The 14,660-nt window shown below is 37.6% G+C and overlaps 1 protein-coding gene across 1 annotated transcript in view; it reads left to right on the top strand.

Moving 5' to 3' along the window:
- HTR2A (5-hydroxytryptamine receptor 2A) overlaps nucleotides 1–14,660 on the top strand; it is a 158,952-nt gene that overhangs the window by 14,707 nt on the left and 129,585 nt on the right. Inside the window, exon 2 of the mRNA XM_053704946.1 lies at nucleotides 4,929–5,129. Within this exon, the coding sequence (XP_053560921.1) occupies nucleotides 4,929–5,129 (201 nt within the window). The remainder of the gene's footprint in view (nucleotides 1–4,928; nucleotides 5,130–14,660) is intronic.

The raw sequence follows: 14,660 nt of genomic DNA, 5'->3' as shown, positions 1-14,660 counted from the left end.
AACTAAATTAAATGTTTAACCCCTAAACCACCGCTCCCGGACCCCGCCGCCACCTATATTAAACTTATTAACCCCTAAATCTAAGTCTAACACTAACACTAACACCCCCTAACTTTAATATTATATTAATAAATCTAAATTTAAACTTACTCGTATTAACTAAATTATTCCTATTTAAAACTAAATACTTACCTATAAAATAAACCCTAAGATAGCTACAATATAACTAATAATTATATTGTAGCTATTTTAGGATTTATTTTTATTTTACAGGCAACTTTGTATTTATTTTAACTAGATACAATAGCTATTAAATAGTTAATAACTATTTAATAGCTACCTAGTTTAAATAATTACAAAATTACCTGTAAAATAAATCCTAACCTAAGTTACAATTAAACCTAACACTACACTATCATTAAATAAATTAAATAAATTACCTACAATTACCTAAAATTAAATAAAATAAAATAAACTATAGTACAAAAAAACACACTAAATTACAGAAAATAAAAAAGAATTACAAGAAGTTTAAACTAATTACACCTAATATAAGCCCCCTAATAAAATAATAAAGCCCCCCAAAATAAAAAAATGCCCTACCCTCTTCTAAATTACCAAGTAACCAGCTCTTTTACCAGCCCTTAAAAGGGCTTTTTGCGGGGCATTGCCCCAAAGTAATCAGCTCTTTTACCTGAAAAATAAAATACAACCTCCCCCTCAACATTAAAACCCACCACCCACATATCCCTATTCTAACCCACCCAATCCCCCCTTAAAAAAACCTAACACTAACCCCCTGAAGATCTCCCTACCTTGAGCCGTCTTCACCCAGCCGAGCCGAATTCTTCATCCAATCCGGGCGATGTGGTCCTCCATCCGGTAGAAGTCTTCATCCAAGCGGCAAAGAAGAGGTCCTCCATCCGGGCGATGTCTTCCTCCAAGCGGCATCTTCTATCTTCTTTCTTCTGGCTCCATCTTCAGACCGCCGACGCGGAACATCCACCTTCCCCGATAGACTAACAATGAATGACAGTTCCTTTAAGGGACGTCATCCAAGATGGCGTCCCTCAAATTCCGATTGGATTCTATCAGCCAATCAGAATTAAGGTAGGAAAAAACTGATTGGCTGATTCAATCAGCCAATCAGATTGAAGTTCAATCCGATCAGCCAATCGGATTGAGCTTCCATTCTATTGGCTCAATAGATAAGCCAATAGATTGCAAGCTCAATCCGATTGGCTGATTGGATCAGCCAATCTGATTTTTCCTACCTTAATTCCGATTGGCTGATAGAATCCTATCAGCCAATCAGAATTCAAGGGGACGCCATCTTGGATGACATCCCTTAAAGGAACTGTCATTCGTCGTTAGTCCGTCGGGGAAGGTGGATGTTCCGCGTCGGCGGTCTGAAGATGGAGCCAGAAGAAAGAAGATAGAAGATGCCGCTTGGAGGAAGACATCGCCCGGATGGAGGACCTCTTCTTTGCCACTTGGATGAAGACTTCTACCGGATGGAGGACCACATCGCCCGGATTGGATGAAGAATTCGGCTCGGCTGGGTGAAGACGGCTCAAGGTAGGGAGATTTTCAGGGGGTTAGTGTTAGGTTTTTTTAAGGGGGGATTGGGTGGGTTAGAGTAGGGGTATGTGGGTGGTGGGTTTTAATGGGGGGAGGTTGTATTTTATTTTTCAGGTAAAAGAGCTTATTACTTTGGGGCAATGCCCTGCAAAAAGCCCTTTTAAAGGCTGGTAAAAGAGCTGGTTACTTGGTAATTTAAAATAGGGTAGGGCATTTTTTTATTTTGGGGGGCTTTATTATTTTATTAGGGGGCTTAGATTAGGTGTAATTAGTTTGAACTTCTTGTAATTCTTTTTTATTTTCTGTAATTTAGTGGGGGGTTTTGTACTATAGTTTATTTTATTTTATTTTATTTTATTTAATTTTAGGTAATTGTAGGTAATTTATTTAATTTATTTAATGATAGTGTAGTGTGTAGTAGGATGAGCCTCGTGAACTCTCATATTATTTCACCAATCAGGTAAAGGAAGCTTACTATGAAATCTCATGAGAGTTAAGTCAAATCTCATGAGATTACAGTAAGAGTTCATGACCTCAGCACTGCTGATGCTGATTGGCTGCTGTTCATTTCTTCATATTTTTTTTTATTTTTACCTGCAGCTGGGAGCAGCTGAGTATAACTTTTTACACAGAACTTACTCTGCTGAGCTGAGGAGATTGTGAGGTAAAATATCTTCCTTTTTTACATAGAGATGCTCAGGTGATATTTTCCTTTCAGCTTTTTACAGTTATACTGTATCAGTTTCAAGTAATTTAGCATATGAGTATTATGTCCCTTTAATACGAGTAAGTTTGATTTAGATTTATTAATATAATATTAAAGTTAGGGGGGTGTTAGTGTTAGTGTTAGACTTAGGTTTAGGGGTTAATAAGTTTAATATAGGTGGCGGCGGGGTCCGGGAGCGGCAGTTTAGGGGTTAAACATTTAATTTAGTTGTGGTGGGGTCCGGGAGCGGCGGTTTAGGGGTTAATGAGTTTAATGTAGATTGTGGCGGGGTAGTGGGGGCAGGATAGGGGTTAATAACTTTAATATAGGTAGCGGTGGGCTCCGGGTGCAGCGGTTTAGGGGTTAAAAAATGTATTTAGTTGCGGCGGGGTCCGGGATCCGCAGGATAGGGGTTAATAACTTTATGTAGGTGGCGGCGGTATAGGGGGTGGCAGATTAGGGGTTAATATGTATAATGTAGGTGGCGGCGGGGTCCGGGTGCGGCGGTTTAGGGGGTAATACATTTATTTAGTTGCGGTAGTGTAGTGGGGGACAGATTAGGGGTGTTTAAACTCGGGGTACATGTTAGGGTGTTAGGTGCAGACGTTTCCCATAGGAATCAATGGGATATCGGGCTGCAGCGAACATGAACTTTCGCTATGGTCAGACTCCCATTGACTCCTATGGGATCCGCCGCCTCCAGGTGCTGGCCCGGAATAGTGGCGAGCGTACCTGCTAGTAGTTTGATAACTACCAAAAGTAGTCAGATTGTGCCGAACTTGCATTCGGAACATCTGTAGTGACTTAAGAATCGATCTGTGTCTAACTGAGTCTGGCGGATCGAAGCTTACGTCACTATATTCTACTTTTACCGGGCAGTAGGGGTTGATAACTATGGCGAATCAGCCTCGCCACAAATACGCTGCGGAATTCCAGCGTATTTGCAGTTGACGACTTGATAACTAGAGGCCATTGGGCACGATTTATCAAATGTCGAGGGGACATAATTCTTTATAGCATACGCTGTCCACATTTATCAGTGCACAAGCATTTCACCAGAAATGCTTGTGCAGTGCCTCCCGATCGGATCAGGATGATTTCAATCTGCCACCTTTTAGTTGGCGGAGAGGTTAATAAGCAGCTGTCTTCCGACTACTGCTTCCTAACTTTCATTTTAGCTCTTTTATTTCTTTTGTGCTTAAAGGGGCATGAAACCTTATATTTTCTTTACTGATTCAGGTAGATAATACAATTTTAAACAACTTTTCAAGTTAAATCTGTTATCTAATTTGCTTCATTCTCTAGGTATCCTTTTTTGAAGGAGCAGCAATGCGCTACTGGGAGTTAGCTAAAAGCCAATTATAAGAGGCATATATTTGCAGCCATCAGCAGCTTCTGAGCCTACCTAGGTATACTTTTAAACAAAGGTTACAAAGATAACAAAATAAATTAAATATTAGAAATAAGTTGGAAAGTTATTGAAAACTACATGCTCTGTCTGCATCATGAATTTTTTTGGGGAGGTTTTATGCCCTTTGAGGAACTAATGTCAGAATCATGACACTTTATCTGCTCCTTTTTTTCATCAAATAAAGCTAGGAAAACTGCCTCATGAGATAAATTCCTTTCAACTTAAATTGTAATAACCCGTCCAAGGTAAAATTTAAAATTTTAGCCAAGCTTATTAATCCATGTACCATGGAAAGCACAACATATTACAATGTGCACTGGTATTGTCAGCAATGTGAACGCAAGCTCGCAGTCACATTGCTGGTAAGCATTGTGCTCATGAGAACGTGCTTCCATAGGCTCCAATCAGAGCCTCGTTTTGATGCTGTCAGAGACAGCATCAGAACCTAAGCGCAGTGAAGCGGGTATGTAGCGCAGCAGCGATGGCAGCGAATTCAAATATATCAGTTTATGTGTTAATATGTGTATATATACATATTAACACATATATATATAAAAGCATATACATATATATTTACTGGGAACACACAGATCCCATAGACCAAAAAGTAAAGGCACTTTTCAGTGCCCTCTTTTTCTAACACCTCATTCCCGCCAACTTAGCCCCAAAATACCGCCTTATGCAGTTATTTTATTAAAAATCTCTGGTTAACTTTATGGGTGCTAAGCGCTACCACGAGTTCGCAATAGCAATAACCAGCCACTTGTAATGGCTAATTAATTTTTGCCTGTTTGCGGGCCTGGGATAATTTAGCGCTCCAATTGTAATCTAGCCCTTAATTAATTATTAATATCATTTTTACTAATTATTTATAATGCCCCAACATCTCGAGCATTACTGTGAGATTAAGTATACAATTGCAAAGATCTATAATTTAAAAACATTTACAAAGCCCATAAGGGCCAAAGGGAACAGATAGACTCTTGAGATTGAGGAATCCCCACTGGTTATTTACCCAAAATGGTGTTTTTAAAATGTAATGGAAAACAAATGTCTTTACAAAATTTGATACTTTAGGAAATGTTAAAAAAGAAGCCAACATTTATTTTACTGGATTGTCCTGATTTGTAATATTATTTTAAATTTCAGTGGAATATGATGTTAAAGAAAAGGCAATCAATTTTTTTTCAGAACTGTGCAGTGTCTATTACAACTTCCTTTCTTTTATAGATTATGAGTGGCCCTTACATAGAACACTTTGTCCTGTCTGGATTTATTTGGATGTATTATTCTCTACTGCTTCTATCATGCACCTCTGTGCAATTTCCCTGGATCGGTATATTGCAATACGAAACCCCATCCATCATAGTCGCTTCAATTCAAGAACCAAGGCTCTTGCTAAAATAACTGCAGTGTGGACTATATCTGTTGGTAAGTGAAATAGTATTTCGCATTGCAAGTTTCTTCTTATCAAGCCAAACTATCAAAGAGCCATGGTCAAATGAAAGATAGCAGAAGTGATTTAAAGAATAGCCTTCCAGTTGTGTTCTTTTATTAAATACTTTAGAGTTATGAGTTTAAGGTGTTTAATGAAAATCTATCATATAGATCAGCCAACTGCATCCTGCTGACATCTGTATGGGATTCTGAGACTTTGTGCATGTGTAGGTGTTTGATACATCTTGCTAAAGAATAGCACACTTCAACGATATTTATTGCTGTTGATCAATATAATATTAGTCTATGGGAAATAATTAGGCAGTGTTCTAGCCTAAAGTAAGAAAGGGAATGTATTGTGGCAGGGTTATAGAATTAAGTGCCAGGATGGGATTTTTGAAAAAGTTAGTTGACCTATTTATTTAATTTCCAAGATATGAATGAGGGAAATAGTGGAATGTTATATTTGTAAATGCAGTTTAACGTTTGCTATGTTTTACATGTGCACAGAAAATATGTTATATGTATGCTATCTCGTTCAGGATCATAACATATTTGGGATATTTATTTTATTTTATTTTTTTTGTAATCTACGTAGTGGTTTGGCTTATAAACTTACAAGATGTCGCCCAAGCAGACTAAAATAGACTAGACAAACAAACTGCAGCAAAATCAGTAATGCTGGCATATACTGTTGGTAAAAAGAGAAATGATTAACAAAAAAAGTGTATTTTCTTTTTATAGTTAATAAAGTTTGCCTTAAAGCTATGAATTAGAAAATTAGCCAATCAAAAAGCAAATTTTATAAATGGCTTTTTTAATGCATGGTTTATGTATAAATAATATAAATAAATATCAACAGAATGTCACTAGTATGTAGAGCTCATTTGTGAATTCATGTCACCATTGGGGTGCACCTAACAGTTAATTCTTTATATAATGTAAATACTACAAAAATAGTCAAAAAGGTGCATAACCTAGAGAAAGGGTGTGTATGTTCAATTCTTACGTTGAGGCTATTTTTTTTTGGGGGGGGGGGGCTTTTTTTTTGAGGAGTAAGAGCTTATACTCTACTTTATAGATTCCAAATTCTGCACATTTTAATAAAATACAGTATTTGGCCTCTGTTCAGTATAGTTGGTCCAAATTCCCTTAAACCATTTCATGCAACACATTACAATGCAATTGTTGGGAGGGGGGGGGTTGTTATTTTAAACCAGCAAATTCAATATCAAGAATTATGTTAAAATTTAAAATTTCCATTAAGCAAAACACAATTTTTCTATACTTGTATGCATTTATCCTACAATTCTGGCATTTTTTTCTAATGAATATGGAAGCATGCACATTTGTTTTAATAACTAGATAATAAATATTAATACAAATAATATTTTTTTAAATGTGTTTACCAATCCTGCTAGTGAAATAAAAATCCATTATTCCCTGTCATTTGTTTACTTTACTTCTACCGCTCTAAGGTTGAGCGCTCCTTGTCTATATACCTAGGGAAGGGTTGGTTTGGATAGGAGCTTATAGAGGACATTTCTGAGCACCTTTAAACCTTTTCTTAAATATTTGAAAGTAAAACACATTAAGCTATAAAATAAATGTGTAACTAACTGCTGGCTTTATAGCTGTAAAACAAATTTATATTATTAAACAACAAAACATGCTGCTACTATTGCAAATTCACATTTATACCTTTCTTTTAATCCAAAACATTACTTATTGGAAATTAGTGCCATCTGCAGGTCAGAAACATGCAGTTCATAGTTTGATCACTTACATTTTTATATACTGATTACATCAGGCAAATAAAGGCCCAGATTACGAGTTTTGCGTTAGAGGCTGTGCGGTGCTGACGAGCAGTTTTGTCTCACCGCTCACTTACCTGCAGTGCTGGTATTATGAGTTTTCAGAAACCTGTCGTTAAAAGACAAGAAGTGAGCGTTGAGCAAAATTTTGCTCATTACTGCACTCCAGTACCAGCGCTGCTTAAGTCAGCGGTGAGCTGGTCATATGTGCTTGTGCACGATTTCCCCATAGGAATCAACAGGGAGATCCGACTGAGAAAAAGTCTATCACCTGCCAAAAAGCAGCTTAAAACTCCTTAACACAGCCCCATTGATTACTATGGGGAAATAAAATTTATGTCTACACCTAACACCCTAACATGAACCCCGAGTCTAAACACCCCTAATCTTACACTTATTAACCCCTAATCTGCCGCCCCTGACATCGCCGACCCCTGCATTATATAATTAACCCCTAATCTGCCGCTCCGGACACCGCCCCCACCTTCATTATACTTATGAACCCCTAATCTGCTGCCCCCAATATCGTCGACACCTACATTATATTTATTAACCCCTAATCTGCCGCCCCCCAATGTCGCTGCAACCTACCTACAATTATTAACCCCTAATCTGCCGCCCCCAACGTCACTGCCACTATATTAAACATATTAACCCCTAAACTGCCGCACTCCCGCCTTGCAAACATTCGTTAAATATTATTAACCCCTAATCTGCCATCCCTTACCTCGCCGCCACCTACCTACACTTATTGACCCCTAATCTGCCGCCCCCAATGTCACCGCCACTATATTAAAATTATTAACCCCTACATCTAAGTCTAACCCTAAACCTAACACCCACTAACTTAAATATAATTTAAATAAATCTAAATAAATATTCCTATCATTTAATAAATTATTCTTATTTAAAACTAAATACTTACCTGTAATATAAACCCTAAGATAGCTACAATATAACTAATAGTTACATTGTATCTAGCTTAGGTTTTATTTTTATTTTACAGGCAAGTTTGTATTTATTTTAACTAGGTAGGATAGTTATTAAGTAGTTATTAACTATTTAATAACTACCTAGCTAAAATAACTACAAAAGTACCTGTAAAATAAAACCTAACCTAAGTTACACTAACACCTAACACTACACTATAATTAAATAAATTAACTAAATTAAATACAATTACCTAAATTTAACCCCTTAGTGACCAGAGCACTTTTCCATTTTCTGTCCGTTTGGGACCAAGGCTATTTTTACATTTCTGCAGTGTTTGTGTTTAGCTGAAATTTTCCTCTTACTCATTTACTGTACCCACACATATTATATACCGTTTTTCTCGCCATTAAATGGACTTTCTAAAAATACCATTATTTTCATCATATCTTATCATTTACTATAAAAAAAATTATAAAATATGAGGAAAAATGGAAAAAAACACACTTTTTCTAACTTTGAACCCCAAAATCTGTTACATATCTACAACCACCAAAAAACACCCATGCTAAATAGTTTCTAAATTTTGTCCTGAGTTTAGAAATACCCAATGTTTACATGTTCTTTGCTTTTTTTGTAACTTATAGGGCCATAAATACAAGTAGCACTTTGCTATTTTCAAAACATATTTTTTTCAAAATTAGCGCTAGTTACATTGGGACACTGATATCTTTCAGGAATCCCTGAATATCCATTGACATATATATATTTTTTTTTAGAAGACATCCCAAAGTATTGATCTAGGCCCATTTTGGTATATTTCATGCCACCATTTCACCGCCAAATGCGATCAAATACAAAAAATTGTTCACTTTTTCACAAATTTTTTCACAAACTTTCAGTTTCTCACTGAAATTATTTACAAACTGCTTGTGCAATTATGGCATAAATGGTTGTAAATTCTTCTCTGGGATCCCCTTTGTTCAGAAATAGCAGACATGTATGGCTTTGGCATTGCTTTTTGGTAATTAGAAGGCCGCTAAATGCCACTGCGCACCACACGTGTATTATGCCCAGCAGTGAAGGGGTTAATTAGGGAGCATGTAAGGAGATTTTTGGGGTATTTTTAGCTTTAGTGTAGTGTAGTAGACAACCCCAAGTATTGATCTAGGCCCATTTTGGTATATTTCATGCCACCATTTCACCGCCAAATGCGATCAAATTAAAAAAAACATTACATTTTTCACAATTTTAGGTTTGTCACTGAAATCATTTACAAACAGCTTGTGCAATTATGGCACAAATGGTTGTAAATGCTTCTCTGGGATCCCCTTTGTTCAGAAATAGCAGACATATATGACTTTGGCGTTGCTTTTTGGTAATTAGAATGCTGCTAAATGGCGCTGCGCATCACACGTGTATTATGGCTAGCAGTGAAGGGGTTAATTAGGTAGCTTGTAGGGAGCTTGCAGGGTTAATTTTAGCTTTAGTGTAGAGATCAGCCTCCCACCTGAAACATCAGACCCCCTGATCCCTCCCAAACATCTCTCTTCCCTCCCCTACCCCACAAATGTCCCCGCCATCTTAAGTACTGGCAGAAACTCTGCCAGTACTAAAATAAAAGGAAAATGTGTGCATTTTTGTGCATTTTGTTTTAGCATATTTACATATGCTTCTGTGTAGGATCCCCCTTAGCCCCCAACCTCACTGATCCCCCACCCAACAGCTCTCTAACCCTCCCCCTCTGACTTAATGTGCGCCATCTTGGGTACTGGCAGCTGTCTGCCAGTACCCATTTTAGTGAAAATATGTGTTTTTATTTAAAAAATTTCCTTTTTCTGTAGTGTAGCTTCCCCCCCCCCAATACCAACCCCCCACCCCTTCCAGATCGCTTAAATGCTTTATTTTTAAAATGTTTATTTCATTTTTTTAATACACTTACTCTTTACTTTTTTTCTGTAGTGTAGCGGTTCCCACCCGCTCCCGCCCCGTGCACGCGCCCGCCCGCCACCCACCGTGCACGCGCGCGCGCCCGTGCGCGCCCCCGAAGGCTCCGCCCCCGATCCCGCCCCCCTCCACCTTCCAGATCACACCGATGGCCGCCCACCCGCCTCCCAAGTCGGCTCCCACCCACCAACGATACCGGCCATCGATGTCCGGTGCAGAGAGGGCCACAGAGTGGCTCTCTCTGCATCGGATGGCCAGAAAGTGTTATTGCAGGATGCCTCGATGTCGAGGCATCACTGCAATAACCGGAAAGCAGCTGGAAGCGAGCAGGATCGCTTCCAGCTGCTTTCCAGACTGAGGACGTGCAGGGTACGTCCTCAGGCGTTAACTGCCTTTTTTTAGAGGACGTACCCTGCACGTCCTCGGTCATTAAGGGGTTAATTAAATTAGCTAAAGTGCAAAAAAAGTGCAAAAAAAAAACACTTAATTACAGAAAATAATAAACAAATTACAGATATTTAAACTAATTACACCTAATCTAAGAGCACCATTAAAATAAAAAGCCCCCCCAAATGCCCTAAAGGGGCATTTGTATGGGCATTGCCCTTAACATCAGCTCTTTTACAGCCCAAAAAACCCTAATCTAAAAAAACGCCACCCCAGAAAATAAAAAAAAGCCTAAGACTAAGCCCCAAATAGGTACTCACCGTTCTTAAAGTCCGGCGTTGAAGGTCTTCTTCCAGATGGCTCCATCATCTTCTATCTTCATCCGGAGCGAAGGCGACACGAAGCGGAGGTGCGGAGCGGTCTTCCCCGATGCGCGGATCCAGAGCGGCGGTTTTCAGCGGCGGTCGTCCTCTGCGGCGTGGAGGCACCTCTTCATCCGATCTCTGTCGTACACTAAAAATTGAATGGAACGTAGCGCATTAAATTTGGGGTACCTTGCATTCCTATTGGCTGAAATTTTGAAATCAGCCAATAGGATTAGAGCTACTGAAATCCTATTGACTGTTCATATCAGCCAATAAGATTTCAGTAGCTCTCATCCTATTGACTGACTTAAAAATTTCAGCCAAAAGGAATGCAAGGTAAACCATATTTAAACGGGTATCTTGCATTCCATCTTCAGTGTGTGGCAATGATCGTATGAAGAGGATCTCCACGCTCAATGGATCCGCGGTGGCCGGTCTTCTGTTCCACGGTCACCTCCGCTCTGCGCAGGCTTGGTCCTGAATGAAGATAGAAGAGGTCGCCACGCTGGTAGAAGATATTGCCGCCTCCAAGAAGACTTCACTGCCTGGAAGAAGACCTTTTCCACCAGACTTCAGGAACAGTGAGTACCTATTTGGGGGTTAGACTTAGGCTTTTTTTATTTTTTTTTATTTTTAAGATTAGGGATTTAATGGGCTTGTAAAATAGCTGAATGCCCTTTTAAGTGCAATGCCCATACAAATATCCCTTTAGGTGCAATGGGTAGTTTCGGTTTTTTTTGTGTTAGTTTTTTTTTATTTTGGGGGGTTTGGTGGGTGGGGGGATTTTACTGTTAGGGGGAACTTAGTATTTTTTAAATTTAAAAGAGCTGTTTAACTTAGGGCAATGCCCTACAAAAGGCCCTTTTAAGGGCTATCAGTAGTTTAGTTTAGATTAGGGGGTGTTTTTATTTTGGGGGGGCTTTTTTATTTTCAAAGGGATTAGGTTAAAAAAAATATTTTTGTTAATTTTGTTATTTTTTCTGTAATTTTAGACTTTTATTTTTTTTAATTTTAGATAAATGTTTTTGTAATTTAATGTTAGGTTTTATTTTTAAATTAATGTTAGGATTTTTTATTTTAATTATAACATAGTTTATGTAATTTGGGTTCATTTAGGGGGTGTTAGGTTTGTAATTAAATTAGTTATTTGCGTTGTGGGTTTATTGTGATGTGGGGGTTTGGCGGTTTAGGGGTTAATAGGTTAATTAGGTTTATTGGGATGTGGGGGGTTGGTGGTTTAGGGGTTAATAGGTTAATTAGGTTTATTGCGATGTGGGGAGTTGGCAGTTTAGTGGTTAATAGGTTAATTAGGTTTATTGTGATGGGGTTTGGCGGTTTAGGGGTTAATAGGATACTTAGGTTTATTGCGATGTGGGGGGTTGGCGGTTTAGGGGTTAATATTTTAACTATGTTATTTGCATTGTTTAGTTTGCGGATTAGGGGTTAATTATTTTATTATTTTGCAATGTGGGTTTGGTGGTTAAGGTGTTTGTTAATACTTCGTGCGGGCGGTTAGGTTTTTTATTATTTCGTGCGGGTGGTTATGTTTTTTAGTTATTTTGTTTGGTCAGTTAAGTGTTTTTTTCTTAATTCTTCGTTTGCCTATTCTGCATCCAGGTAGATTCCGAAAATGGCAGAGTGGTTAATTTTTTGTGCGGTTGCATGTTTTTTTTTCTTAATGCTTCGTTTGCTACGCTACATCCAGGTTGATTCCGAAAATGGCAAGGTGGTGAAAGAATCCACCTAAACTAGTTACTTTTTTAACAAGGGTGGTATTGTAGCTTACCTTGATCTAATTATAGCATTTGACACTGGTTAGCCTAATAAGCATAATCACTAACTGCACTTCACAAGACTTAAGAAAATGTAATGGTGCAGATTTAATTACTTGAAGGGACAGTCTAATCCAGAATTGTTATTGTTTAAAAAGATAGATAATCCCTTTATTACCTATTCCCCAGTTTTGTATAACCAACACAGTTATATTAATTTACTTTTTACTTCTGTGATTACTTTGTATCTAAACCACTGCAGACAGTCGGTTTATTTCAATTCTTTTGACAGACATGCATTTTAGCCAATCAGTGATGACTCAACTCCACGCTATAATCTAGCGCTGTCTAGCTGTGAAAAACTGTTAAAATACACTGAGTGAAGAGTCAGCCTTCATGAGTTTAGAAATTAGCATATCAGCCTAATTTGGTTTAGCTTTTAACAAAGCAAATTTGCTGATAAAAGAAAATTGGAAAGTTGTTTAAAAGTGCATGCCCTATCTGAAGTTTAATTTTGACTAGCCTGTCCCTTTAAGTGCATCAATAAAGTGAATAGAGTAGTGTGCTTCAAAGTTCAGTGCTGTGGCCTGTTTACTATATTTATTATTGATATTGCTATCAGGATTGAAGATTTGCATCTTTGTACAGATAATACAAACATTTTTTACACATTTAGCATTCTTGAAGGGTTAAATCAAATAATTAATAATTCTACTGGATGAATGGACAAGCTAATACAATCTAAAATGTAATAATACATAAACATTACACAAAAACATAAAGGTGTATTATAGACTTCAAAAGATGTACTATTCAATATACTAAACCTTTATGCATTGGTATATTTGTTGACTAAGTGCCTTATTTTAATAATTTATGCAGCACAATAGTTAAAACATGTATGAAAGTAAAGTATCTTGTCACAAGATTCTTGTGCTATAGCTAGTTTTGCTCCATCAAAAAGGCTTAGTGCAGCCAACCATTGACTAAATATCTGCATAATTGATTGATAACTTCATGACCTTAGCAGTTATAGTTTGTGGAAGAGAAATGATTAGAGAAAGTTCGGGGTGGGGGGGATCAATACCAGGATAAAAAATATAATTTAAACTATGAGGGTAGAAGATTCAATTGTAATTTGAAAAACACAATGTAAAATATTTAAAAACACAAGACATAAGTATAAAAACTTCCAAAAGTGTATTAAGGTTAAATTGCAGCTTGTTTAAACTACAGTGTTTTACTGAAATGTAAGGCCCAGTCTATTTTTACTAAACTTACTTAGGGGGTTCATCAGAATCATAATTTAGAAAAACGTATCTAATGATTTTTATACAGAAAATAACTATTAAAGTCTATTGGGATTTTAGAAATAAATATTGGGATATGTTTATCTAAAAGATAGTGATCGACCACCTAGTTATTAAATGTCTATCATCCTTGTATAGCTGTGATTACATTTATGATTTAAACCTTGATGTATTTATATTGCATGACAGTACAGCACACCCTCCTGGCTAAACAACACTACAGCTTGGCAAGACAGCACTATAACTAAGTACGCCCCATTCTAACAGCTAGATAGAGAAAGCTCCGCCACAAAAGTGTCTGTGTATTTTTCTTAAACTGCCTCAATTTTAGTTAAAGTGAATGTCAATTTAGATGAGTCGGTGCCCGGTTTTTAATAATCCTATTAAAAACAAGGGCACTTTAATTCATGAAAATTTACATTTCACTAGTTTTCTTCAAATACTTACCTTTTAATCCTGACAGCCGCTGCAGCGCTTCCACCACCCGTCGCAAGCCCTCTTCGCGGGTCCAAAATGATGAATCTGGCTTCCTTCAATCACGGCGTTGCCTCAGGCCATTATTCCCCCGGGAGGGAAGCCATGATTGGAGGAAGCCGAATTTGTCATTTATGACGTATGAAGAGGCTTCCAACGGCCAGGGGAATCGCTGGAGCGGCTGTGAAGATTAAAAGGTAAGTATTTGAAAAAAACGAGTAAAATGTAAATTTTGATTAATTAAAGTACCCTTGTTTTTAATAGGATTATTAAAAACCGGGCACCAATTCATCTGAATTGACATTCACTTTAAAGTGATGGTAAATCCTAGCGTTTGTGAAATGCTAGGATTTACCATTGGAACAAATAAAGAGGACTTTCATTAATGAATTATAAAATACTTCATGATGAAAGCTCCTTTATTTGTTCCAAGCGATCGCCGTTCTGAGCATGCTAAGGCAGCCCACCGGCAGAACACTATTTTCCCTATTTGTCTGAGAGGTGATGTTTCCACCTCTTAGCCAAT

The sequence above is a fragment of the Bombina bombina genome, chromosome 3 (genome assembly GCF_027579735.1).
Source record: "Bombina bombina isolate aBomBom1 chromosome 3, aBomBom1.pri, whole genome shotgun sequence".
Classification (NCBI taxonomy): Eukaryota; Metazoa; Chordata; class Amphibia; order Anura; family Bombinatoridae; genus Bombina; species Bombina bombina.
Note: the sequence above shows the minus strand (reverse complement) of the source record. Positions and strands in the feature narration are given on the sequence as shown.